Below are 27,333 nucleotides of genomic sequence, written 5' to 3' on the forward strand. Positions count from 1 at the left end.
TCCCGATCCTTACCAATGTCCATGTCCTTGGAACCAGGTCATCAAAGATGTCACACCGGATGAATACGAGGTGGCCAGATTTATGGACTCCAGATATAGAAAAGGTTGCCTAGAATACCTAGTTCATTAGAAAGGATACCCTCAATCAGAAGACTCTTGGGAGCCCAAGTCCCACTTGCATGCCCCTAGGCTGCTACACAGATTTCAACAATGCCATCCCAGAAAGCCAGGTGGTCCACCCACAAGGAGGGCGTATACTGTCATGCGCTTCCCCCCCTTGGTGCCTATGGAGCGTGTGGAAACTAAGGCACCATTGATTGTTCCGTTTTCCTTTTGTTGCTTCCTGGTGTGTGGGTCTAGTCTTTTTCCTCATGGATGTTTCATTTTCCTTAAAGCCACGTCCCGCCTTCTCTGCGGAGCGTTGCAACCCTACGCTTTCTCCTGGGTTTTCGCGCTGTATCTTGGTGCTCTCTTCTATGTTTTGCTTCCACTCTATTTGGCTCGTATTTTCGCCTGCTACCTCTCTGCCCTAGTGGCTCTCTTCCCTTCTGGTGTTTCGTTTCTGGTGTTTCGTTTCTTACCGTGGCTCTTGGAGCGGGACTTTCCTTGCGCCGATCGCGGTTCTTCTTTGCTCCCGCCTCCGCTTCTACCTGACTACATTCCGCTACCTGTTAGCAGAACTTCCCCGTCTTGCTTCTTTACTTGCTTTTCTCACTCCCCCTTCCGACCCTCTGCTGTACTCCTCTTTCACCCTCAGTGGATTCATCCTCCCATGGCCAGACCACTCACTGTGTTACCTTTGGGTCCTCAGCCCCGCAAACATCGTTCCTCGTTTCTCCCTCAGTGGTTGCTCCTGTACCATCGGTATACCTTGGAACTTCTCGGGTCCTCTTACCTATTGCAGACAGTCCCTTACAGTGAACCTGCCGGTCCCTTCTCCTTCGGGGATTGATCTGCAACAAGCAACAAACAACTCTGCCTTGCTACTACAACCAGCCAAGCTCTACAACATGGTGTCCAGTCATAATTTCGGAAACATAATTTCGAAAGTAAAAAAAGTCGAATCAAAAATGTCGAAAAACAAAATGTCGAATTGTTTTTTTTTTCGATATTTTTTTTTTGGCTCTAGTTTCTGTGAAAAAAATAGGTAAAAATAAAAAAAGGGGGTTGGGGGGAACCCCCCCATTTCGAAAAAAAAACGTCATTAAAAAAAAATTCGACATTTTTTTTTTCGACGTTTTTTTTTCGACTTTTTGACTTTCGAATATTTTGTATTCGAAATTATGTCTATGAACCCTACAACATAGCTGAGAGGTTTTTTCTGCCTTTGGCTTTTTCCTCTCACTGCCTCTCTCGGGTGGTGGTCCTCTGCCTGTCAGTTCAGAAAAGGCAGCAGACTGGCTTCTACCTGAGGGAGGTCGTACCTCTACGAGAAAAACATCAGCCTTGAAGGAATAAAGGGAAACTACTTTCAACATCACCAGAAGATGCAGGTGAGGAGGAGGCGGAAAACAAACTAAGTGACGACCAAGAGGTCACCAAGCCTGACCAGCATGACATGTTTACATTAGGTCCCTGTGTGACCTTTTGCGTGGCCTGGGTGTCCAATTTCCACATTACGAGTATGATACCCAGGTCCTCCTCAAGCTTTCTGGGGATTATTTCCAGGATGTGGTTAGAGTGAACCAAATGTCTCAGGCTATCCAGTCTTGGATGGCATTTAATTATCTTGCCCTAAATGACTGAATTGATCCTCATTGGAACTGAGAAGAGGTTGAGGAACTTGGACCCTCAATATGATCAATTTATGATTGCAGGTGAAACTATTCCAGTTGTTCTCCATGTCAAGACGTTGGGTGTCTACTTGGATTTGCAACTAACGGTTACCAGTCATTTGGTCGACAACCAAATGGTCGAATGACCATTTGGTCGACACCAAATGGTCGAAATCCAAATGGTCGAATTTTTTTTTACATTTTTTTTTTGGGGGGTTCCCCCACCACAAACCCCCTTTTAATATATACATTTTTTTTTAACCGAACAACACGGAAAAAATATATATAAATAAATAAAAAAAAATGCTAGACCATTTTTTTCCGACCATTTGGTTTCGACCAAATGGTCATTCGATCTTTTTTTTTCAACCAAATGAGCAGACACCGCAACTAACATCTAATAAACAAGTGAGATACCTCAGATTGTTTTGTTCATACTTGATTAGCCTACTGTGGCAAATTCAGCCCTACCTTACCGAGAAGAATAGGGCGCTGGTGGCCTCTAACACCATTAAAACCTAAAACCAAACTTGATTATTGCACAAGCCTTTTAGCGAATACATCTAAGACGAATCTAAACAAATTGCAAATTATTTAGAATGGGTCTGCACGAGCAGTCTGTGGACTAGGGGAGGGAGCTCATGTCTCTGAAGCACGTCGGAAGTTGAGCTGGCTCCCGGTGGAGCAGAGAGTGCAATATAAAGCTCTCACTGACATGTGCCTATTTGGTAATGCACCTTGTTGCATTACTGCACGAATCAAGAAGGCACCTATTTGGCGAACTCTGCTCTCTAATAAATATCTCCTTCTCAAGTGTCCCTGGTGCTCTTTGAAACTTGGCTGCTCCAGTTTTCAGGTCTGGCCACCTCTCTTTGGAATGCCTTGACATCTGCTCTGAAAGGGATTACTGTTTTTGGGCAGTTTAAAAAAAACATTAAAACCTATTTCTTTGACACAGGTAAAGACCAGCTACCCTGCTGAAATCTTTTCTTCCTCTTTTGGGTTTTCTTGTTTGTGAACGCTCTGAGGCCTTTGGGTGGGTGGCGCTATAGAAATAACAAATAGAAATACTCTTCCCAGATCCCTGGGCAACTAACCATGCATTCTGCCAGGAAAAAATGCTGGGTTATTTACATATCTGCTGTTTTGACCCAAGCACACATAGTTTGCTTTTTGAAAAGTGCATTACTGTGTCAAACAATTACTTAAAGTAGGTGACCTTGTTACAAAATGTTGTTATTGTTGTGGGTCTAAAAGTATTACCCGTACCACTGCAAAACCCAAGGGGGCAAGTTATCAGATTGCAAAACTACAATCATACTCGTTTTGCTTCATGTAAGGATTTATATGTTCATTAGATTCATTTGTAATTGGATTTGTATTCTTCCCAGGACAGGGCACAAAATAGAGTATTATTTTACCTTAAGAGCTGAGACTGTACGTGGTCATACTCTAATGTGCCGAGTGGGTTCAGAACCCAGCGTCATCTCCTAACCAGAGTGTGCGATCCTGGCAATCCGTTGTATCTCACTGTGCATTATCTGATATACTTAGAAGGCCAGTTCCATGATTTTCCTTCAGTAGGGAATGTCGATGGAGGATGCCCCAGGTGAGTTATGTGCTATGAGGGATGGGGAGGCATGACGCTAGGTGCAGATTTTGTTTTGGAAGGTGGGGATGTTGGACATCCGGTATGGGTCTGGAGTTGTGGGGGCCAGGGATATTGATTTTGCGTTGAAAGTACTGGGGGCAGGGCGTTGTCAGGTATAGTGCTTGCATTCAGGGTTAGATAGGCAGGATGCCTGGTATCATTGATTTTGTGTGACTGTTTCCAGGACAAGACAGCAAAACGTCACCATCGATCATATACAGCTACGTTTCTTATTGGCTCTCAAGAGCCAAGCCAAAGACCCTGGCTCACTGTTGTAATGTGACTTGGAGAGTAGCTGTGTGTGATGTCATGAGCTGGTGCAATGTTAGTGTTGGAGGTTCTACTGGGTGACCGTTAGACAGAGAGAAAGCTGAGAAGTATGGGTGTGGGGGTGAGCCCGGTGTTTCCCTTGTGAAGTTGTGTCTTCAGTGTCCTCTACCATCCCCATGTTTAATCTGATGGAGTACAGGACCAGGACAATAAATCATCATGAACTTACCTTTGGTATCCGGACATCCACTTTGTTACACTGGTGACGAGGATGGGATGGTAGGTGGATTGCCTTCTCCATCGGTGCTGCTGGGGGTGGAGGGTGCAGCACTCCTGGAACACCGCCCCCGATTAGGTCCCCCCAGACCCAGGCGGGTCCGTGTTGGCTGGCCCGCCGTGTAAAGTTTGTTGCCCCTCACGTGAAACGAGGGGCACCCTGTCGGCAGTTGGTACCTGTGGAGTTTGTGAGTGCAAACTCCCTGCCGCATGGTTGGCGGCGCTGGATGGTGAGCCGTGTTGGAGCCGGCGCTCCCCCGTCCTGAGTGGGTTGAGCGATGCCTCTGCTGTTCAGCACGCCGCAGAGTGAATGCAGCCCTGCGCCACCTGCGTTTTCCGGATCATCTGAGGGGCAGTGCCCTGGCATTGGAGATTTTAGTGTTGGCCGCAAGAGGACCCGTGCTCACAACCGGGGAGAACAGTGTCCTGGCATTGGTGGGTGCCTGGCGCTTTTCCAATGGCGTTGCGCAGATGCCAGACCCTTCCCCGCCGGTGCCAGCTGGCGTAGGGGTGCCGGATATCTTCAGAAGGTGAAATGCTGCGTTTCATTTGGCTGCCGGGCACCCGGGGAAGCAACGTGCCGGCGTGCGTGGGTGTCTGGGGTCTTCTCTTGTGTTGCGCTGATGTAACACACTTTAGCCTATGCCGGTTGAAGGGAGCGTAGAAGTGTCTATAGTTAGTCCCGATGGAAGTTGCAGGGACTGTGCCCTGCTGTGAACTAGTGACGTCGCAACTGGGAGAGGCGTCCCCAGTGGTCATGTGTGCAGTGATCGTTTGTTTTTCTGAGTGTCAAGCCTCGTTCTCAGCGTTTCGGAAGCTTCTGAGAGAGAGCGTATCATTGGAGCATAGACTGGCTGTTGTTAGGTGATGATCGCAATCCAGTCAAACCATCTTGGAGCAATTTCCTGTAATGTTTGCTGATTTCGGACTAGGCACAAGAGTTTCGGAGCTGGCCTGGTATTCATCATGCCTATGGGGCAATGGTCAGGTTAGTGCTCGGGCCGTGTGAGTGGGTGTGAGTACAGAGTACATGTTGTGGCCCATGTTAATATGATAGGTACCCAGCGCCCTCATTTAAGTCCTGGGGGTATTCTATTATTAGTGTTTGAAGGCCATTGTTTGTTGCCTGTGGTGTCCTTTGTTGTGGCCTTCTGTGGAAGTATAGGGCCCTCGGTAGTAGGGAAGAGTGCTTCTGCCCCATTTCATCCCCAAGGTAAGGGTGGGGGATGAAATGTGATGATTTTTCGTAAATTACTGTTTTAATTCTTTTGTTCCATTGAAGGGATGGAATGCTGTTCCAAAGAAACCGTAACTTCAGGGAGTGTAAAACCGTAACTTCAGAGAGTGTGATCAGAGGTTTACTCGTGAACTGAGTAATTTGAACATAAGTTCTTTAGGTGTGGTTTCTTTCATATGGAACTCAGACTTTCTTGCAGCGTGGAACATCCTCTCATGGCATCCGGTCATCCCAGATATTTCGCCGGATGGAGTTACCCAGGGTTGGGTGACATTTCAAGTATTGTCTGCGCATACCACACCTTGCACATTTCGAGTGTTGTCTGCACATATATTTTATTTTTTCCATGCATTATGTAATGAAATGTGCATTTCATAGCTGTGTAATCTTATTTGTGTGTGCCTTGTAGTGTGGGTGTGGTGAGTAGGTGCGTGTGCAATGAGTTGGTGCATGTGTGGGGTCGCATGTTTATACTTCATTGGGGTTCATAGTGCCTGGTCCTAGTGCCAGGGTAGGTCGCTATGTCTGTGTGCTAAGGCATGTGTTGGAGCAGTTAGAGTGTAGGTGTTGTCTTTTCCCATAGTGCCCGGTTCTAGTGCTGGGGTAGGTTGCTATGTGTTTTGGTGTAGGGGTTTAGTTTGATTGCCCATGTGTGTGTTCAGAGTGCTTGGTGTGCCTGTTCTCATTATGTTGTTCTGTTTACGTAGTGCCTAGTCTAGTGCCGTGGTAGGTCACTATGTTTTGTGGTGTATCTCAGGGCGGTGTTTTGCTGTTGTTCCATAGTTCCTGGTTTGTCCCCGGGGTAGGTCGCTATGGTGTTGTGTATCTCAGTTGTGCCTGATTCCTGAGTGTTGTGGTTGGAGTTGATTTAGTGTAGCTCTGTGGTCATAGTGCCTGGTGCAAATTCAGGCCAGGTCGCCATGGGTGTTGTTCTCAGGGCAGTGTTGTGCTGTTTTGTTTCATAGCACTGGTTTAAGTGCCGAGGTTGGTCGCTATGCCTGAGTATGTATTTAAGTTTCTTGTTGTTTCGTAGCGCTTGGTCTAAGGGCCGAGGTAGGTCGCTATGTTGAGGGTCATCAGCTTTGCCTGTTTCCATAGGTCCTGGTTTTGCACCAAGGAAGTTACTGTGTTGGATCTAAGGTGTGCAGTTTCCCTCCCGATTCCTAGTTTGGTAAATCAGGTTGTCTTGCTGGTGTGTCTAGAGGTGGTGTAGTGAAGAGAGAGAAAATGGCCAAAGGTTTAGTGGTAGTGGAGCAGTATTGTGGGTGCGGTTCTTCGTGGTACTGCAGTCAGAGTTGTGTTGTGTGGGTCCCTTGGTTGCTGTTGGGCATTTGTTGTTGTTCCGTTTAGGGGGCGGTTGGTTTGTGCTCAGAGGTGCAGCTCTGATACTCCTGGGGGCAGACCGGAGTGGAAGGTGTTTAGTTCGTAGGAGGGTAAGTTTGGTTAGGTAGTTGTGTTAGTGTTATCTAACAATAGTATGTCTAGGGGTGGCAGCCCTAGGTTCTGAGGGGCATCTCAGGACAGGCGTAAGTGCACAGTTTATTGTTTTTAGTTCTCGAGGGTGAGAATCGAGGGATTTGGGGAGTAAGTGTCGAAGGTCGTGGCATGTTGTTGTCATGGAGTTAATGTGCCGTTGGCATTTTCTACGTGGTCCGGTTTGGCCTGTGATTGGTTCCCTTTGTGTGTGGTTCCTATCTGCTGAGGTTGCCAGGGGTTCTGGGCATAGTCGGCCGGTGTGCGGGATTTCTGGTACCGTGTTTGTGTTTGGGTGGCCAGGGTTTTGGTGCTGGTCGCGTTACCTTAGTCATTCTCTTGTGTTTCCCTCGGGAGGGAGAGGTGCTGTAATGTGACTTGGAGAGTAGCTGTGTGTGATGTCATGATCTGGTGGAATGTTAGTGTTGGAGGTTCTACTGTGTGACCGTTAGACAGAGAGAAAGCTGAAAGCTGAGAAGTATGGGTGTGGGGGTGAGCCCAGGGTTTCCCTTGTGAAGTTGTGTCTTCAGTGTCCCCTACCATCCCCGTGTTTAATATGATGGAGTACAGGACCAGGACAATAACAATAAATCACCATGAACTTACCTTTGGTATCCGGACATCCACTTTGTTACACTCACCTCTATATGTTAAAGGAATGGTTCGGTCAGACATTTTTATTGTCCCTACGGGTTGGCCATGTGTTTTTAAGCCTAAGTCGGTCAATATTGGAAATATTTCCTATGGACCTTACCCGAGTTTTTGTCCATTAAACACACGCAAAAACAGGCAGTAGGGCGCCGCCATTTTGTGATAATCTTATCACTTTCCGCATCGCCCTGTGTGACCTGCTTTTGCGGCACTAAATCATATCCCCCGCCCCTGAGCCTGACATTATCAAAACGTTCATATTCCCCGCCTCTCTCCGTGACGTTACTGTGCTGCGTAGGCAAACGCACCCAGTCGTCTTCTACGCGACTTCACACAGAACCCGGAAACCAACACAGATCAACTCACAACACAGCGCGCCACAATTCGGAATATGAAACTGTACTTTAAAATCAAACAGCAAGATTGTACATTTGGTAAAGTACTTTATTTGACATTAAATGTTTAGAGAATATTCAGCAATTGGCTTATTAAATCGAATGGAATTTTTTTTCTTTGCTCTCGATCCGCAAATCCGCTAAAGTTTATCGTGAGTCACGCGCTGTTCCTTTATGGTACATAGGGTGTTGGTTTTCGTTAAAAGAAGCACTTTGGTCGCACGGTGAATCGCAAGGCTGTTCCATCAACTAGGCACTAGGCCACCGTAAAGGTTGATATGTTGCTTCTAGCCGCTAGTACTGCGTAAGGGCATATGGGCCTTTGGCGATCGTTCCATAAGATAGTCAATGTAGTGCAGTTGTTTACAAGAAGCTGCAGCTGTCGATTGAAGAATCCGTCTGCCGGGGTCTGGAATAGGTGGCAGTTGCAGTACGCTAGGATGTACCTGTTTGAAAACATAAAAATTGAAATTAGTCTCGCCAGCCGATCTTTATTACTGTTATTCATTTTATTTATTAGGGCCGAGGTGAAACTATTTGCTTGCGAGGATAGTGCAATGGAGTATGTTCGGCTCTAAAAGCAATGCGAAAACTGACGAAAGAAATCGGGGTTAACACACAAAGTAATGATTTATTAACATTGAACCACTGAGAAACGACTATTTGTCTACATGCGTGTCGAATGGGCAAATGCATGCCCATGTGCCCGGTAGAAAGACGATCCCACAAATGTTTTACTTGCTCTTCATTGTAATATGCCACCCAGAATGAACAAGCACAACTTAACCTGTCTTTAACTGAACGCTATTGTTATTATATTCCCGTATAAAATCGTCTAAAGAGTTACTTACATTATATTTACTATTTCCATTGTCTCTGAGTATGCAGTCCGTAATTGCACTGTTTGTGGCAACGATTTTTCATATACTGAACTAACATGAAATTCGGTGTAGTTTCAGAATTTTCAGCCTTATCGGCTCTTACGTTATTGCACCCCTCCTTCAAATTAAGTCCTTTCGGCATGGTCCCTGTCTCTCAAGGTCAAAAAACAATAGAACCTTATACTGCCAGTGCGAGTAGTGGGCCTCTCCAGCCCGCCAGCAAAAAATCAAAGCTGCTGACCTTCATTCTGCATGAGCATACATTCTTACTTTGCAACATCCCGTGTAAAGCCATCTGTGAGAACTTGAATTTTCGACTCCATCTTTGTACTAGGCCTCACTGTGCTAATGCGAACTGGCTTCTCTCCCATCTGCAACGCCTCGCTTGGCGCGTTCCAAGGCCCCCAAGTTTGTCCTCGTTGTCCGCAAGCTTTGCAGCCCTAGAGAACCATAACTATGGAGACATTGGGACTCATTACACGGATGGCGGTGGACCAAGGTGCTATTAGCACCTTGGTCCATGCTGGTAAAATACCGGCACCGCCTTGGTGGAAAGGGGAATTGCCGCCCTATTCCAAGGTTGGCGGGGCGGTCATTTCCCTTTCCCCCATTGCCCTTCCCCATTCCCATTTTTGCCCCATAGGGCTCTATGGGAATGGGAAAGGCGCTAATTACGGTGCCGCAAATTGCGGTACCGTAATTAGCTCCCTGGTCCCTTTGCGGGTTGGTTTTTAACGCCTGCAAAAAGCAGGCGTTAAATTCTCCAACCCGCAAAGGGACCTCGTAGTAAGGCGGTATGGGTTTAGCGGTACCAGTAAAATACCGGTACCGGTAAACCCTTACCGCCTACCGTGTAATGAGGCCCATTGACTTTTTGGGGGAAGGTGAGGTAAAGTATAAAGTACTCGAGGAGTTGAAAGTGAGATTTATTGTTTGTTTGTTTTATTATTTGTAATGTGCAAGCCTCCCCCCAGGTAACAGTGTGCAGCATTTACATGAGATTGCGAAGCTTAGTTACAACAACAAAAATATATTCATACACATATTGACATGGTCAGCGATATGAGGTGAATAGACAGAGAAGTCAAAGATGACACCCAGGTTGTTCGCCACCCAGGATGGTGAAGGGAGGGGTTAGGGTTAGCATACTTTTTATGTACACTGTACAATAACATTTCTTTCAAAAAGACAATCAGATCATAATGATTTCAACCGGGATTTGTACTTCTCAACAAGCTCTTCTTTGGGTGGACATGGCACAGTGTCAATGTTTGGTGGCAATGTATCTGTGCTCTGCACAGAATCGCTCAAAATTCCATGTGTGCGCTTCTCTAGTACATTAACAATAAGGCCTTTAACAAAGTTGAACTCCATTTCCTCATATACTGGTTTGACCACCCATTTCTTACTTCTTTTTGCAAAGGCCGTAGTGTAGCGAAGCATCCCTACATTTCCCGTAGTCCTAGATTGTTCACGGCACACATTCTCGTTATGGGCTAAGACCGCTAGTAGAGTCCTATGTTTCATGCCCTGTATGCCGAAATGCAATCGCTTTGGCCTGTACTTTAGGCACATATTGTGGAACACCTCCAAACCTCCTGTGTGACAGAATTCTGTCAGTCCCCTCAAATCTCTTGATAGAGTTTTATCAAAAACAATCTTCTCAATGGCTTTGTGTGTAGGTGAAGATGGAATCAACCACTTCTTCTTCCGTGCCTCCTATGGGGACAAAGGGCCATGTTCACATTGGTGGAAATGTTGGTTTTCTGTCCAGCGTTGAACGTTGGTACAGTGGTGCATCAGTGACCGCCATTTTTCAAGTAGGATTTCCACTGACCCCTCACAAGTTTTGGAGCTCCACCATAGATGGTTGCTGATAGACTGTGACCACTGTGAAATACTTTCCAAACTTTTTTTCCCTGCAGCCGAGATTTTCTTATTGATTGATTTAGCAAGGTGCCATACGTCAAATTGATGTTTAATATGTGGGAACTGCTCTCTCATTGTCTTGGCTATTGAAACGTGTCTGTCCGTAGCTATGAGTTCGATGTGCATTCCCCTCGATTGTAGACATTCCAATGATTTTATAAATCCTAGTTTCTCCATGGCCACTGAGGATTTACATTGGGACATCTACACCACCACCGAACTAACAATTTTCTTACTATCCATGTTGTGAAAGTGGTAGGTGCAGTACTTGGCAGAAAATCCAGGGCTGAATCGTTTGCCTTCGAATGTACTTTCTAGAGACAATTGTTCAATTTTCCAAGCATCACTAATGGCCGGAAATAGATAATCATGTTGGAATTTGTAGTACTGCGTTTTAGAAATGAAATGGAGACCCACAAACTGAAAGAAAGACTCGGACCCACTAAAAAATGAGGCAGCTGCACACAGTAGATTGCCTGCTGGCAGTTTCCCCAGCATCGGCTGTGCAGACCATGAGAACGTATGATGTAATGTACAGGCAGCATGTATTTTGACGTTACTGCCTTGTGTTTGACGAGTCACATGAATCAATGTCTTCCCACATACTTCCCCTCTGCCCACATTTAAGCATACTTATAAATATCCATCAAACAACTGTCGTATACTATGTATTTGCTCTCTTGCATTTGACTGTCATCCTGCATCACAGTTGTTTCGGACTGTATCGTTGTATACATATCACCAGAATTGAAACTAATATCGCTGATATCATGTTCTGATGCATCGGTGAATAGTGCTGCCGGTTCATTCTCTGTCATTTCAACATCTGTTACTTGAACATTGATGGGAAAACACAACAATGTCGATAGCTTTTTGGGTTGCATTTTTTTTGCTGGTGTAGATTGTGTGAATTGATCTGCGACTACTTCAGAGCTATCGTGAATACCTCCAGTATCATCTTCTTGTGGTGGTGCAGTCGCACTGTAGCAGTGGTCCAATAAAACTTTGCTGGATTCTCCGGACACATTCAATTCATGTTCTGGCCATTGGACAATCGCATCTCGAGTCTGAACACGCCACGCCTGAATTATATTTCCTCCATAGTGTAAATGGTCTGGCAAGCAAAATCTCTCATTTGCTTCACTGTCTGTGTATGTATAGTTCGTACACCCACGGGTAACTAGAGGACAGATTGGAAAAGGGATGTTCAGTTTAAACACAAGATAAAGTATAGTACAATTGACAGAAAAAAACATAATATAGTCCCCAGCACAAAACAATGTATAAAAATATGAACTGTTTGTAACTAACCTTATTTTGTTTTCTTTTCTTTGCAACTTTCTTGACTCAAACTTCAATATCTGCATGCTGTTGCTCCGATTGGTTTCCACATGTCTTCCCTTCCTCTTGCGCTGCAACGACTATATTTTCTGGATCCACATAGACAGCACGGAATGACGCTTCATCGACTCCCTGAAACATAGTAATTTCATTACTATGTATCACAATATTGAAAACATAAAACACACGTGAGGACGACCACACAGGTACATCTCAATCGCTAAACACAAATTAAACATTGTGTAGAACAATCAAACGACAAGTATTCGAGCTCTGATGATCTAGTTCGATGGAACTGTCAGTTTCCATACCTCTGGCTCTGCAAAGACTGCCATGAATGATTTTATTGGAGAGGACGCCTCAGCAACTCCCTGAAACACAGCACTAGCATTAGTATGGTTTTCAATTTGTAAACATAACACACACTTGGGGTTGACGGCACAGGTACATATAAAGAGATAACCACAAATGATGCATTGTCTAAAAGAATCAATGGATATCTAAATATGATCCGATTTAATTTACTTATTTCTCCGATTTATTTACATCTGCAACATCTAAATTGGATGTTGTGATTGTAGAGGAAGCTCCGTCTTCTCCCTGAAACACAGTACTTGCGTTAATAAAGAAGAAAGTACAGCAAATGGAATAACATTATATGATCATGCTCGATGGAACTGTCAGTATCCATACCTCGTGCTGCTATGGATGTTGTAAATGTAGTGCGCACTTCCGAAAGCTGTTGCACCGATTCGTATACGCATGGTCCCGCTTCCACTTCCCCTGGAATTACTTGAATGTCAGGCTCCGCATCAAGTGCAGGGGTTGACGCTCCATCTACCGCCTGAAACATAGTACTTGCATTAGCAGGATTACAATATTGAAAACATAACACATAGTTGGGGTCGACCGCACAGGTACATATCAATGGCTAACCACGAATGAAACATTGTGTAGAACAATCAAACGGCAAGTATTCCAGCTCTGATGATCTAGTTTGATGGAGCTGTCAGTATCCATACCTCGTGCTGCTGAAGAATATCTATGGATGTTGTCAATGTGGTGGATGCTTCAGCATCTCCCTGAAAGACAGTACTTGCATTAGTATGGATAACACTAATTATAACTGAAAACAAACACTAGGGGACGACAACTAAGGTGTATATCAATTGGAAAGCACTAACCAAACATTCAGTAAAATAATTACACGATACATACAAACTATTACTTGACATGCATAAAACAAGTCTGTAGCATAATAGCTAAGTAAGATTACCTAATACGCGCTGGAAGTGGTTGATAACTGCGAGCACGTCACTGATGTAGAATGTTCTTGCTTCAGATTCAGTGGATAGTCAAGCAGTTGTAAAAGTAAATTATTGTTTGATAATGAAATGTCAATATAAAAAATTGCCACGTAAGGCGACAGAATACTTGAGAATAATGCTATTGAAAGTCTGCAATATAGCACAGTTCCCTGTGCTCATAAATAGATTTCTTTTGAGGGTTTTAAAATCGAAAAATAATTTATTAATAAATGTCATTATTCAAAAAGCTATACACGCTTATAAATATCGAAAGTATTACAAGGGACACAACACCTAAAATATCAATTAATCCATTTGGCTACCTACACACTACCGCAAGGCCTAAAGCTAAATCCGGAAACTTGACTCACCAGTGGCGGAATGTGGACGAATAGAGTGGGAATAGCATTTGCAAGCAATTTTCGTGTCGTTCGCCGTTTATTCTTCTTTGTTACTCAAGATGTGGCGTACATGTTTGAGGAAAAGTGCCGGCTGCAGATGCGGTATCGATCACCCCTCTTGTCCTCAAAGATTTGTTGGACTCTACTTTCAAGCTCTTTCGGTGGATATCCGCAATTTCTGACCCATTCTCTTAATCGATCAACAGTTTTAGGGAATCCATGCATTGTAGTACCTTCAGATTTAGCATGGGTCTTCGAAGGGCAGCCGCTAATCGAACAGGCAGGCATTGTTGAAAATTCTGAAAAGTAAATATCAAGATTATTATAAAACCTTGATGGATAAAAATGCCATAAAAAAATAAATGAACCATACAATGTTCAATGCAAGGTTTGTTTTGGTCGCCGAAACTATACTAATTCATCAAGTGCAGATTAGTATTTGCACTACTTTCACAAATTAAAAAATGATGGAACTAAACTCTGAACATGTGACTCGTCCCTTCGATGTACTGTCTTGCACGAGAAGGAAACATGCTTACATTATAGACAGGACCCGCGAAGGATGCAATTCGATGACAATTGACACAGATGAAAATAAATAGATCTATTGATAGCAAACTCAAGTCAATAGCAATGAGACCAATGAACATAGCACTATTGAGTACTCTACTCGCAAATAGACAGAAATTTAAAAATGACCGAAATATGACTGTGATACATGGCCTTACCTTGACCAACAAACAGTTAGATTCAGCAAGCCCAGTAGTTTGTGGCAGGAGAACAGGTAAATGGCCACAGCTAGCACACTGACGAGTTTGCTCGAAGCGGTCACAGAAGTTCACAGATAGCACGACGACGAGCAGATTAGCATCGATCTCAGTGGTTCTCAGGTAGCACGTTCAGGAGTTGACTTGCAAAGCACAAAGATGTTCTCATGAGACATATCAAGTGGTTTATAAAGTATTAGAAACAGGGGTGTGTTTGTGAATGAATGACGTGAATATGTTGTGGTATTACGTGGTTTGCTGGGGGGCGGCCAGCGTGAGGGGGGATCCTGGCCGGAGACACAGGGTCTGAGGAGGCCATGTGAGCAATGGCCCCTGGGCATGGGATACCTTTTGAAGTGTACATGCTGTTTGGCACCTTGGCCGTTTGCGCCCCTGACAGCCCCCCATGGTAGCGCACACCCACTGGCGCGAACCGCCTTTGATAGAGGGTGGTGGGAGGGATGGGCCTGGGGCGTGCAGACAAGGCACAGGAAGACTGCTGAATGGAGACACACTTATGTGGATTGCAGGGGGGCGGCCTGTTTCAGGGGAGGCCTGCCTGGAGACACAGGGTGTGAGGAGGCCATGTGAGCAATGGCCCCTGGGCGTGGGATACCTTTTGAAGTGTACATGCTGTTTGGCACCTTGGCCGTTTGCGCCCCTGACAGCCCCCCGCATCCACTGGCGTGAACCGCCTTTGATAGAAGGTGGTGGGATGGATGGGCCTGGGGCGTGCAGACAAGGCACAGGAAGACTCTTAAATGGAGACACACTTGATTCATTTAAAAAAATCGAAACAACCGTTGTTAAAATATATGTGGTGTTTTATTTTGTTTCTTATTTTGATGGCACAAAAATACAAAACTTTACACATTGTAAAGGTCAGGTTGCAGCACAGCGAGGGAAAATCCCCTGTACTGACCGCTGTCACTGGGGAAAGTTTGTCTTGTGGCACGAACGGCACAGGCGGGTATTACTCTTGGAACGCGGTATCCAATCCTCCCGTGAAGCCACCATGTAAAGGAACGATAGGCCACCAGCCTGTACCACCTGTGAAAAAGAATGATACAAACTGTTTTTAAATGACCAAGATAAGTTTATTAAACCTTTGTTGTCAATGACAATTCTTGTAACTAATGGCATTCTGCTCAGACAAATGCTATCTAGACACTGCACACTATTGAACGACTTTCATGCGTTACAATGATATGTAGATGTAATTTTGAATATAGGAGATGACTATGAAATAGTAGTGGCATCACAACCAGAGTATACTTACTCGTTACTCAGATTACGAGGACGAACAGTTGCGCGAGGTTTGTGCATAAGCACCATCATTATCCTCATCACGGACCGTGTGAGGCAGGCTGCCCTGAAGTCTGGCAGCTTGGTGATGCATTGCGGCCGTGGCTCGACTTCCGAAATGTAGGCCACACATCCAGAGTTTTCACAGCAGCAGCAGTTCTCGTCCTCGGTTGGCATTACCTCGCACCGATTGCATTTGCACCAGGTGGAAACACCGTCCATGCGATTAGGTCCAGTGTCTTCATCCGTTGATTCGTCCTGCCAACTGCTGTCCGAAGCCCCATCGTTTTCGCATGTTTCCCTTTCCAGTAGTTCCTCCTCGGTATACTCGGGCTTGTACATGTAGGGCATTATTGTAGCCATTGTGTGGTAAACAAACTAAAATAATTTATAGCAATGGTACTGGTATCTGTTCACACGGGCTACAAGCGGCGAATGTAGCTGACCAGAGCACAGAAACGAGTCACAGAATACTCAAAGTAACACAGAGAGAGGAATGGAATCGAAAATCTGCTGCTGTGTGTTGTCAAACGGTCTGTTTATACTTATTGAGTAAAGAGGCGTCCTGCCATTTCCATGGCGACACGTCATTAGCTGAAGCGCAGCGAATGTTGACATGAGACGTGCTTTTGCGTTGTGAAATGGGCGGTACGCGTCTGCTGATGACAGGCTGAGGGGCGGGGGATATGATTTAGTGCTGCAAAAGCAGGTCACACAGGGCGATGCGGCAAGTGATGAGATTATCCCAAAATGGCAGCGCCTCACTGCCTATTTTCGCGTGTGTTTAATGGACGAAAACTCGGGTAAGGTCCATAGGAAATTTTTCTAATATCGACCGATTTAGGCTTAAAAACACATGGCCAACCCGTAGGGACAATAAAAATTTCTGACCGAACCATTCCTTTAATTCTCTGGCTACTGACTCGCTATTTATACTTGAACTACACAGCTTTACACGATAAGAGTAAATAGCTCTCACAGTAGCAAGACTGTAGTAGAGGCAATTTAGTATTTATGTAGGCCCATCTAAAATGCAATGGGTTGGGAGAATACTTGTGGGCAGCAGCACAAACCTGGCCAATTTTAAGACTACGAATTTTGGTTGGCTGGGGACTCTCATTCACAAGGGTCTCTTGAAAGCCACTGCGGTCTGGCTTGAACTTCTCCTAGAAAGACTTTAAAAACTGCCAGGTCAGGTGCATGTTTCACTGTCACCTGTAAAGGTTTAGAAGGGGGGGTAGCTGGGATGAGGCCTAGTGGCCCAAGCCGTCAACGGACTTGTGACTTTGGCCTGCAATAAGAGACCAAACTCTCGAGGACACAAACACTGTCAGGAAACCTGTGAGCAGGGCAGGCTGAGAAAAAAAAACATCATCACTTACTTAGTGATGATCCTTTTACATGCAAAGCGAGTGTACAATGGATTTGCCAAGGTCAGCCATAGATGTTTGATCTCTTGAGACCTCCTAATGTTTGTAGATTTCACAACCCAGAAGTGTATAGCCTTGCTGTCACATCTCCAAAAAGACAATGTAAGTGCTTTGGGTAGCAGGCACACAAGTTATTGGTGGGCATGGGTTTAAAAAAAAAAGAAAATTCTGATTTGTGAAAATAAACCATGCACTGACATACAAGTGTTTACAATTCAGAATCATGGTAATAAGATTAAGTGTTTGTCAAACTAAGCACAGGTAAAGTCAACTGGAGAAATGTCACCTCTACAGCTGCAAATCCACGTATCTACGCTATTAAACACTTTTTAAAAAAGTCCAATAAAATGGAATTCTGCTGGTTTTTAATACCAATGAAATTGTCCTCAGTATGGTGGATTCAGACCACATGTTGTCCTTGCAATGAGGTAGGCGGGGCTACATTTTTGGAGTGTGTGCAAGGGATATGTGACACTCAAGCCCACTGCGAAAAGTTGGCATCTATGAGTGGATAGGTCTGCACGCACACGGGAAAGGTTTCCACAATGCAACTGAACCGAATCTGTTCACCTGCATGAGGTATGCGCTGACCTCAAACTGTTCATACCAGGTGCAGGTGCGGCATAATTGCTCTCCACAGCTCGAGTTTGGGAAAAACCCGCCCTCCCGCTGCTCAAGGCGCGGTCTGTCAGAAACAGAAGGGGCCAGAAACAAGAAACGTCCTAGACAGGTTTCACCCTGCGGCCGAATTAGGTGCCGAATGGCGACGTTTGCCTTTGCCTGCAGCGCCCATTGCGATTGGCTGCCGCTCCCGGACGACGTAGGGTGACGGCAGCACGCTCCGGGGAGGAGGCACGGATGTGAGGTGGCGGCCTGAGAGACAGAGTGCAGCGGGGCCGGCGCCGCTCCGTCAGCGCAGATCGCGATATGGAACCGTGAGTTTTTATAAGTACCTATGTGGCGCAATACTGGGAAAGCCTGTTGCCTGTAAGGTGGCTCTGGTTAGCTGAGCAGGGTACATGGGCCAAAATCGCCCAGTTCCCCGGAAAGTTGGATCAACAGTGATAACTGACTGTGCCTTTGCCGTGCCCAAAGCCCTCACCTGCAATCAATTCAAGTGTAGTGAACGAATTGAGTTCTCGGTCTGGCATGTCCTACAAATTTGTCGAGTTGCTCATCAAATCTTAGTCTCGTTAGATAGGAGCACGAAGCGTCCCTGAAATCAAAGAACACCTCCTGGACTTGAAAATGATCTCGTGCCCGAAGTTATTCCTGCAATTAACAGCATGCAGTGGATAATGTAGACATCTGCAGTTTTTTCAAGCTACAGCTATATACGTTTGTTAAGTGATACAAGTAGCGTGCCATTAAATCGGTTACTAGCATTACCGCCTTACTCCAGAGATCTTAATTTAAGCGACTTTTAATACTATCTTGCGAGAGGTAATGGCTACACGCGCACAGTCTCTGGCAAGTCTTATTTATTCTCGGCCCATGCATGAAACTGTCATTATTTAGTATTGTGTCTAGAGTTTTTTTTTTTTTTTTTTTTTTTTTTTACTGGGGTTAATACCACGCACCATTGTTCACTTTTAACATGCACAACGTGTTGTAATGAAAGTCGATGAGTAAATAACACTGAGCGTTTTCTTTCACGTTCTGCCCCCACTGGGTAGTCCCTAATTTTGGCATGTATGATGATGTGTTATTTATCTAGCGCTTTAGCCAAGGTGCTTTACATAGAACCTATGTATATACAATATCGCAGAACTAAACTTGGTACTCATTTATCGACCTCGGAAGAGAGTTGGCCTTGTCAGCATTCCAACCTGCGACTTACAGATTACACACAGATCGCAGCAGTGATGGCTCAACCAGCTGAACTATCTTACAGAATGACAGTGTAATGTGTATGGGATATCATGCTAGGAGTTTTCGTGTTCATCTTGCTATCTCGGCTATTGTCAGTCTGCCTCACATCTCACATCTCTAGAAATATCTGCTCAGCATCTTCATTGTCTTGGCAACAGGACACGTCCCGCTCGGAACCCTTATTGTTCGAGCTTTGGGCAGCAGAGCTGCTCTCCAAGGGCCTGACACGTGCTCTGTTTAAACAGCGCTTTACAGTGAGAAGCATTAGGCAATGATTGGAGGGACGGGATACTATTAGCCAGGACTTTTGTCCCTTAAGAAATGTGAATGGGGGTGATCAGAAAGAGAGAAGGGTGCATAATGCTTTATGCAGTTTTTGAAATGGAAAAAGTGTAAAAGGGAGGGAGTGGAGAGGGGCGTCCCACAAGGGCCTGGGTGGGAATAGATGGCAGTTGAACGCCACTCGAAGGAAATGTTTAAACATGGTGCAATTTCTTTCAGCTGCTTCTTTCCAAATTCCACACTGTACGTCAATTCCACTTGAAATCCTTTCCATGGCAGTGTTGCATTTAAAATACTGTTGGTAATGCAGTGATTTTTAGTGCTTTAAGGGATCTATACCCACACTCTACAGTAGAATGCTAACAGGATAGCTCAGCAGGTTGAGACTATTGCGAAGATGTTATATATTAAAAACCGGTTGTTAATCGTATGACTTTTTGCAATGCTTTAATAAACCAGTGCTATAAAATGCGTTTTGCCAGGGGATGGGTTGGATGGTCGCTTGCTTGTATTCAGGTGGAGGAGGGGATATTTCAAAAGTTGGCAACCATAAACCCACAGTTTAATTTCCTAATAAGTGCTGTCAGCACAAGCAAATGTGTGCTTAATCAGTTTGACAGGGATATAACATCTTTTATAAATATAACCTGTGATAAAACACAAAGGAAGGGGCACACAAATTACAGGGTATTTGTGTGGCAGTCCGACAAAAAAAAAACACAGTTCAAAGAAAACTAGTGATTGTATGAAATAATGACTTGCTTTAAAACCCAAGGGGATTTGTTAGGCTCACGTTAATCTGCATGATGCTATTGTAATTGTGCATGCAGGATGGGGACAATAAAACTAAAGCCATACTCTTATATTTCTATGATGTAAAGTTAGTTTTATATGAAACGCTAGTTTATTATGTAATGTGGTTTGCTTCCAAGACATTGCTATAAATAAAGTATTATTTAAGCACATGAAATGCAAAGCAACACCTTTAATAAATATCTATATCAGCTAGACCTGTGAATATGTGTTCAGTTGCTTAAATTGCCCACGTCCTGGATTCACCATTTACATAAAGTGTGTGATCCTGGGCAAATCATTTAATCACACCATGTCTTATCTGCAGCTCTGTTAGTGATTCACTTCATAGCTTATGTTAATATATCATGCAATTTTTTTTTTTTTTAAGCCTAATGACTATAGAGTTGCTCCATATATAATAGTGCAATTTAGGTATTGTGCACCAGTTATTTGCCACTTGGCTTACTTATGGCAATTTATTCTAGCCACCATGGTTCCTCAAGTGTCAACGACTGATGATTCTCTTTGCAATGTCCTTTTCTGTGAAGTCACTTGGTGCAATCCATATGCAAATTAGGAGGTTTGCATGTATTTTCCCACAGAGCCTGCCCAGGCTGTAATAGATGAGTTTCCTGCGTCTGTAATGGTCCTGCAGTTTTTTGTTTGTGTAGTTTTTTGTTTGTGTATGTGTTAAAATGCCATCTGCCACTAATGTTACCAAAAAAGTAGGTTTGGGGGAATGCGAATGATGCTGTATGGAATTGCGCGCACTGTCTGTGGGGTGCTTCTGATGCACTACCACATACAAAGTGTACTGCAAAACCATTTTGTAAAGTTGGTCACCCTAACCATGACAGTGCTGCCATTCGAGCAGGAGCAAATGGGTGTCCATGTCCCACCCCGCTCCGGGCCACTGCTGCCTGGTGCTCTGTGCTCTGCTTTCAGCTCCAGTCTTCGTGCACTCACTAGTCGGGACTTCTTAGTCTGACTTCATTAAGAAGTACGGGTGCGTTTGGGTGGGGAAGTGGCTTAACACCCTACTCTTGTAATGTGGGATAGTCCCCTGTTAACTGCTTAAATGACGATGATGTGAACATCTCCTACTTTGCTTTGCACGCTAGGGTAGCTGGTCCTACCTATGGCAGGAATTCCTACCCTGATAATGCGCCTCTATTAACTAAATCCCATTGCTAAGAAGTAAACCATTTCTCTTATATCTACCCCATGTACTACAAGGTGGCCTCATACAAAATATGTACATTTACCCTCGAACAAACTCTCTATGGTAAATACATTAGGCAATCTCTGTGTGGACCCCATGCACCTTTTTGTAGGGTTGCCATCCGACCAGTCTTTTACTGGTATGTTATGGCTGGCACACAACTTTGGGAAAAAACAGATAATCTAAATGATAAATATATAGCAAAATAGAGAATTGAATATACATAGTTAACAGGAAAGAAGGATTTTATGAACAATCTTATTAAATGATCATCATCTGGCCCGCAAGAAGAAAAGAATACCAGCAAATAGCTTATTCACTTCTTCCAGAAAAGTGGCAACTGTTGGCCCAGCTGCGATAGGCTTTCGACTAATATTAGGGAGACTATCTGTGGAGATGCCAGCGTTCGTTGCACTCCTTCACCTTCTTGTCTGCAATGTTGTCTTTCATAGAACATGTCCAAGATCGTCAAGGACATATTTTGTCTGAGTTGCTTCTACTACCGTGCGGCATTTGGAGTAGATGGAATGAGCAGGGCATACGACGGTGAATGCGAGCCCGTACCCACACGTTATTTAGTCACTTTTCCAGTGATTGCATCAAATTGTCACTCCCTGCTTTGAACAACAAGGAAATCTTTATCTCAGTGGTGCACAATATGCGAGCCAGATGCTGCCCTTCAGGACACCATTTATGGCCCTCCAGGTCATATCTTTTCCGGTCATATCAGGTGTGAAGCCTCTGTTGTCCAGTTTTTGTCTTTGCATCATGATACATGCACTAATCGAAGTGGTAATGCTATTATAAGAAAATATATTACACAGGTTTCAATTCTACCAGAGCAATAAATTAAAAAAGTACATCTCAAAACCATCTCGTGGGTCTTGATGGACGTGCATGCAAATATTCTGTAACCAGTTTGTACAGACATTGTTGCCTGGAAATCGGTACCATCCTTTTGTGACGCCTGCAGGGTCTATGGTACATCAAGCCAATCTAAAGTTCTGATGTTGGTGTCTGCAGTTGTTTGTTCCCAAATGAATGGACTTTATTTCTTATGTGTCGGTTCCGGAATAGCCTTCTGCTTTTGACCTTTCTGCTAAACCTTCACATTCTCGTATTCCTCACAGAAGTTTGGTGAAGGCTGCATAGTTCCATCTTTATTCTCTCACACTTTGGCCTTTTAGTTGGCTGTTTCGCAAATATTTAGGGAATTCTGTGTTAGCGGGTCTTCCTCAAGCCTCCCTCTCTCCCCTAAAGGTGTTTTTCCGTGCTGCCTGCTGGTTAGTTGTTTGGGTCTGGAAATTTGAGTGGATTTTCCTTATCTGCACCAGCTTCCTCTGGCTACCTGGTTTATGTTAAAAGTTGTGTGCTTGCCGACGCACAAGGCCATTCACTCTCCTACTTTCAGGTATTTGGCAGCTAAATTGGCGGTTCTTAGTTTGTTTGGAGACAAATCCCCCTTGTCGAGGATCCTAGGTTTTGGTGGGCCTCCAGATTTGTCACTGGAAAGGCTGTTTGTGTTGGAACACCCTCTTCTCCTGGTCTTCGCAGACCACTACTATTTTGAGATTTCAGAAACGGTTGAAATACGGATTTTTGAATATATATCTTTTAACGTGTTTTTTTTAACACTATATTTTCAATTGTTTATAAAATAGATTTGTCTTGTTTATGCTTTGATTCTTTGCTGTTTTTGTTTTTTATAATTCTTTATGCCGTGCATCACTAACACACCTGTACTATATTTGCCCTCAACAATGAATCTGCAATTTGCAAGTCTCTCGCGCCTACAATCCTGCTCCCTAGAAAGGTATGTTTTATGTGCGTTTTACGGATAAAGCAACATTTCTTGATGCCTTTCAATGGGGAGAATTCAGGAGTCAATGCTTCCTCTCGCTTTCTGACTTGCTGGCAGTGTATAACCGGCATATGAAGTTCTCCTGATACGCCGTTTACAAAGAACTTGCTTAGATTAAGAATTACATGAAATTATTTGCAGCACCGTGTAGATATTATTTTAAGAGATTGACTCTCGGGGTGTAATTTGCTGGCCACCCTGATAAAAACGCCAAGAACATTGGTGTCAGGGGGTGGGTGGGGACCAGCCTTTGTTGATAAATTCCCTACTCTATTCAAGCGTGTGGCTGGTCAAACGTCCGCTTTACTCTTGGACTCTTGGGGCGGGGGTGGGTTCGGGGTTGGGGTGGGTGTTTTAATGTGAGTCGTGTTCCGGTAGAGATTCCACAATCCCCATGCCGTGGGTTTAGCTTTTGCCCATTAATCGCGTCTCGTTTTCCTCCGCTGCGGTGACTATATCCCAAGTCGGGTGCTTGTGCTTTGCCTCGTTGGTGGCACTGCACGTGTTCTGCAGCGGAGGTGTCAGCCTTCGCTGACGTGTTCCATAGGAAAGAAAGCTCACACAATCACCTGTTTGAACAGTGTTTTTTCTGCGTTATTTCCACCTTTTTAATATACTTTACTTGTTTTCTTTCATCAGACGTCACTCTTACCAAGGTGTCTCCGTTTTCCGAATATGTCGCGCTTGGTGCTGTGGGGAGTAGGACTGTGCTTTTAACAGGAGGCATTAAACCTGGTTAGTGAAGGCAACTCCCACTTTTTGAGGCAAAGCACCGCATGCTTTTAATACTTGGCTCATAAAGGGCACGGCTCTCCTCTAAAGTTAATCGTGCCGCACCCCGGAGAACCCCGGCCACGCCTCGTGTTTTTAATGCCGCCTTGAGGAATATCTGGGTTCAGCGGTTATATAAAAATAGACTTCCTATTGTACATTAGACACTTTTGTTTCTCTGTGACACGTCATTACATATGAATAAAGCGCCAAGAGCGCCAAGAGCAACAATGGTGCCGAGCTTGGTCAAACTGACAGCTGCTAAACCCGTTTTCCTTGTCTATCAGAGAATCGAGACAAGATGTCATGATGTGGCAGCTCTCTGAATACGCGAGCAAAATGACGTTATGAAGTTATTGTTCAATGTTACTAAAACTGATCGCCTTCTAAAATCTAATGTGGTGTGGGGAATGAGGTGAGCACAGCAATTTCTTCTTTAAGTACATTTTATTGAATGGGTTCCAACAAATGCCCCTCTCCACTGCAAGGATATAACTTTCCCAGCTTCACCAAGGGCATCACTTTTATACAGAGCAAATTCTACTAAAGCAATAGAACCCGAGGAGGGGGCATTACCAGAGAGTTACAAGCCAGAGCAAATAACGTAGCTCGGGGGGCATTACCAAACTGGTAATGCCCCCTTCGAGGGTCCTATTGCTGTCAGTACCTTGGCACGTTGTACTGGGGTAGTAGTAGCATTTTTTTCTCAAGTTGGAAAACGGCGTGCAAATCGTTGCGCAACTCGAGAAAAAAAAATGGCTGCCATGGATCGAGGCAAAGGGGCAACATCTAGTCCCTTCTCCCTTTCCATGGCGTCTAGACGCAGATCAGGAATGGTCAGCGATGCACGTGGCCACAGCAGGTACATCTTTGTGGGGCTGGTAACCACCTGGCGAGTGCCCATCGGATCGACTAACAATCTGATTTGTCCCTCGCCGGGTACTAATATGTGATAATGCAACAGGCTGGGCAGGAGCCCCAGTCTGAAGATAAACCACTTACTTTAAAATAACGCATTATGTCAAATCTGTCAAGTAGCCAACCAGGGAAATTTAAATATAAAAAAGGATAAATACATAGGTGCAGACAATAGAACACATATCTCCTTTTTTCTAAAACTTTTTTTTGTTGTTGTAATTCTTTACACACCCGGGAAGAAGTACTCCTCTCCTAATTGCCACACTGGCGTTATCCTCCAAAACTACAGCCCTACTCAACTCTCATCATTGTTATGGGACCTTTAAATCTGCTGTCTCTTTTGGATACAAATCCAGGTTTCTGGATCCAAACCTAGTCCTCTTCTGACACACTAATAAGCCTAATCTTTTTCTGGACATCATACCCCCTCTTCATTGACTACCTCTTGCAATCCACCTTATCCATCAAAGCACACAGATCCCACTCAACAAATGTTGACCGTCCCAACCAAACGAGACCTATATAGTCAAGGGTTACCTCAACGGCACTAGCCTCGTCGTTGAATATAGAGCTGCCTCTATGTGTAAACCCTATTGTCAACCTCCTCTTCCCAGACCTTGCCTTCTATGACCACCATGCTCACACCCTGCATGATCGTACTGTTGAATCTTTCGGCCATTCTGTTGGTCGCGGGATGGAAGGGAGATGACCTGTGATGGGTGACACCTGTACCTGCCAGAAATTGCTTCATCACACGGGAGGTAAATTGTACACCATTTATCTGAAAGAATCTTGCTGGGAAAACCCTCCCTCTGGAATACACGATCCAGAAATTACACAACTACGCTAGTCGGCCTCATGAACAACACAAGTCTCAACACACTTGGAGTACCTGTCCAAAAGAACAAAGATATATTTCGTCACTCTCTGGGCTCTTTTATTGGTTCCAAAATGTCAATGGCCACAAATTCCAGAGCATCTTGGGAAATTCCAAAAGCTTCAAAGGCTGGACACAACACTGAGTTTTTTTTTTTATCAGTCACCAACAGTCCTTCACAAACTTTCCACCTGTCTTTGTCCACCAATAGTCAGCCCCCAGTCACCCTTTGGTTTTTGACACTCCAAGATGACATTTGTGGCCAATTTCCATAAGCTTGTCCCTGATGCCTAACAACATGACCAGACCTTAGAAGACCACCCTCCTCTTCACTGAGTTCATCCCTAACTCTGTAAAAAGCGCAAAGACCATCCTCACTTTTGCAACCTGACCAGTCATTAAGGACAAAATCTTTCACCTTGCTCAATTGATCATCCCTTCCCTCAGCTTCCTTCCACTCATTTTCTGAAATGAAGGTCCCGTAGATATCCCCATCTGTCTTCTTCAACACCTGTTTCACCATCAATACAACAACTCTTATTTCTGGACAGAAAATCTGCAATCACATTATCCTTGCTGCTTATATATTCTACAATAAATTGATGTCCCTGTAATGCTGTGACCAATCTGGTGATCATCTTTGGTGTGCTGGGTATAAGTCTTAGAAGGGCACAGTGGTGGCACGAGTTATTGTTGCTTAGCTTTCCATGGCGAATTTCTGTGGTTTTTCAAGTTTTACTTGAAACCATAACGTCCCTTTTTTAACAATGTGTTTTTACCAGTACACCATAATTTGCTACAACTTCCTAATATCATACTTGCCCCTAATATAGCCGCCTTTTCAGCCGATATAGAAAGTGTTAACTTAAAACTGTGGCATTCCCCACCTCCTAACATTTTTAACACTTCTATAAACCTTTAGCAAATTTTTCCACTGTTTTCATGTTCGCTGACTTTGCCACACACTTTCTGATAAGTGTCACGTGACCTTGCTTGCGCATGGCATGATGATGTGCATCACTTCACCAACGGGTCTGTGCTTCGCGAACAGTACGAAACTGCATTTTCAGCTGATGTGGGAAGTTTTAAACTGAAAATGTACCCTTACGCAGCTCCTACACCGATTCTTACTGATTATCCATTTGCAATCCAGAACATAGCACATGCTTGGAAGAATATTAGCACAACTGCTATTTATCTTCAAAAATGGCATCAGCTATTGCCATCCCTCCTCCCCAGGAACCACCACCAGCTGGCGGGTCTGGACAATGGAACAAGCACAATAATTCAAAAAACAATTGAGAGGTTCCGGAAGTTGAGATAGAGGAAATGCCTAACTCTAGCACCCAGAGAGAATCCTGGTTGTGGCAGTTCTTTACCAACTTTGTGGATGTACCTAAGGCTACTCAGTCGTGGACAACTTGGGCAGTACTCCTATGGGACTACCTCCATGCGCCGTTGCACCAAATTCAACCACTGGGATGCTCTGAGAAAGGCTGTCCTTTCCCGGAAATAGTAGGCTGTCTTCCTCGTCCAATACTATCACCTTACAGGCTCCTCCTGTGGGGGCGCAATACCCCCCCCCCCCCCCCCCAGCTACCTTTCAAACCATAAAAGAGGCTGTTGATCCATATCTTTCAAAGACA

General features: G+C 44.5%; 1 protein-coding gene and 1 long non-coding RNA gene across 5 annotated transcripts in view; one reads left to right on the forward strand and one right to left on the reverse strand.

Annotated features, from left to right (window-relative positions):
- The window catches only part of LOC138467694 (uncharacterized), a 31,369-nt gene extending 26,627 nt beyond the window's left edge, over window positions 1-4,742 (reverse strand). Inside the window, exon 1 of the long non-coding RNA XR_011268128.1 lies at window positions 3,926-4,742. This is a non-coding gene — a long non-coding RNA (uncharacterized lncRNA). The remainder of the gene's footprint in view (window positions 1-3,925) is intronic.
- TMEM181 (transmembrane protein 181) overlaps window positions 1-27,333 on the forward strand; it is an 875,876-nt gene that overhangs the window by 92,137 nt on the left and 756,406 nt on the right. The window contains exon 1 of one of the 4 annotated variants that reach the window (XM_069607880.1): window positions 4,802-4,960. The exons of 2 other annotated variants lie outside the window; for them this stretch is intronic. In XM_069607880.1, the coding sequence (XP_069463981.1) occupies window positions 4,953-4,960 (8 nt within the window). In that variant the 5' untranslated portion in view covers window positions 4,802-4,952. Of the gene's footprint in view, window positions 1-4,801; window positions 4,961-17,900; window positions 18,025-27,333 lie in introns of those variants that run through there. One more of the 4 variants, XM_069607879.1, reaches the window with a different exon arrangement.

This window comes from Ambystoma mexicanum, chromosome 4q, assembly GCF_040938575.1.
Source record: "Ambystoma mexicanum isolate Mex_15411 chromosome 4q, UKY_AmexF1_1, whole genome shotgun sequence".
Classification (NCBI taxonomy): Eukaryota; Metazoa; Chordata; class Amphibia; order Caudata; family Ambystomatidae; genus Ambystoma; species Ambystoma mexicanum.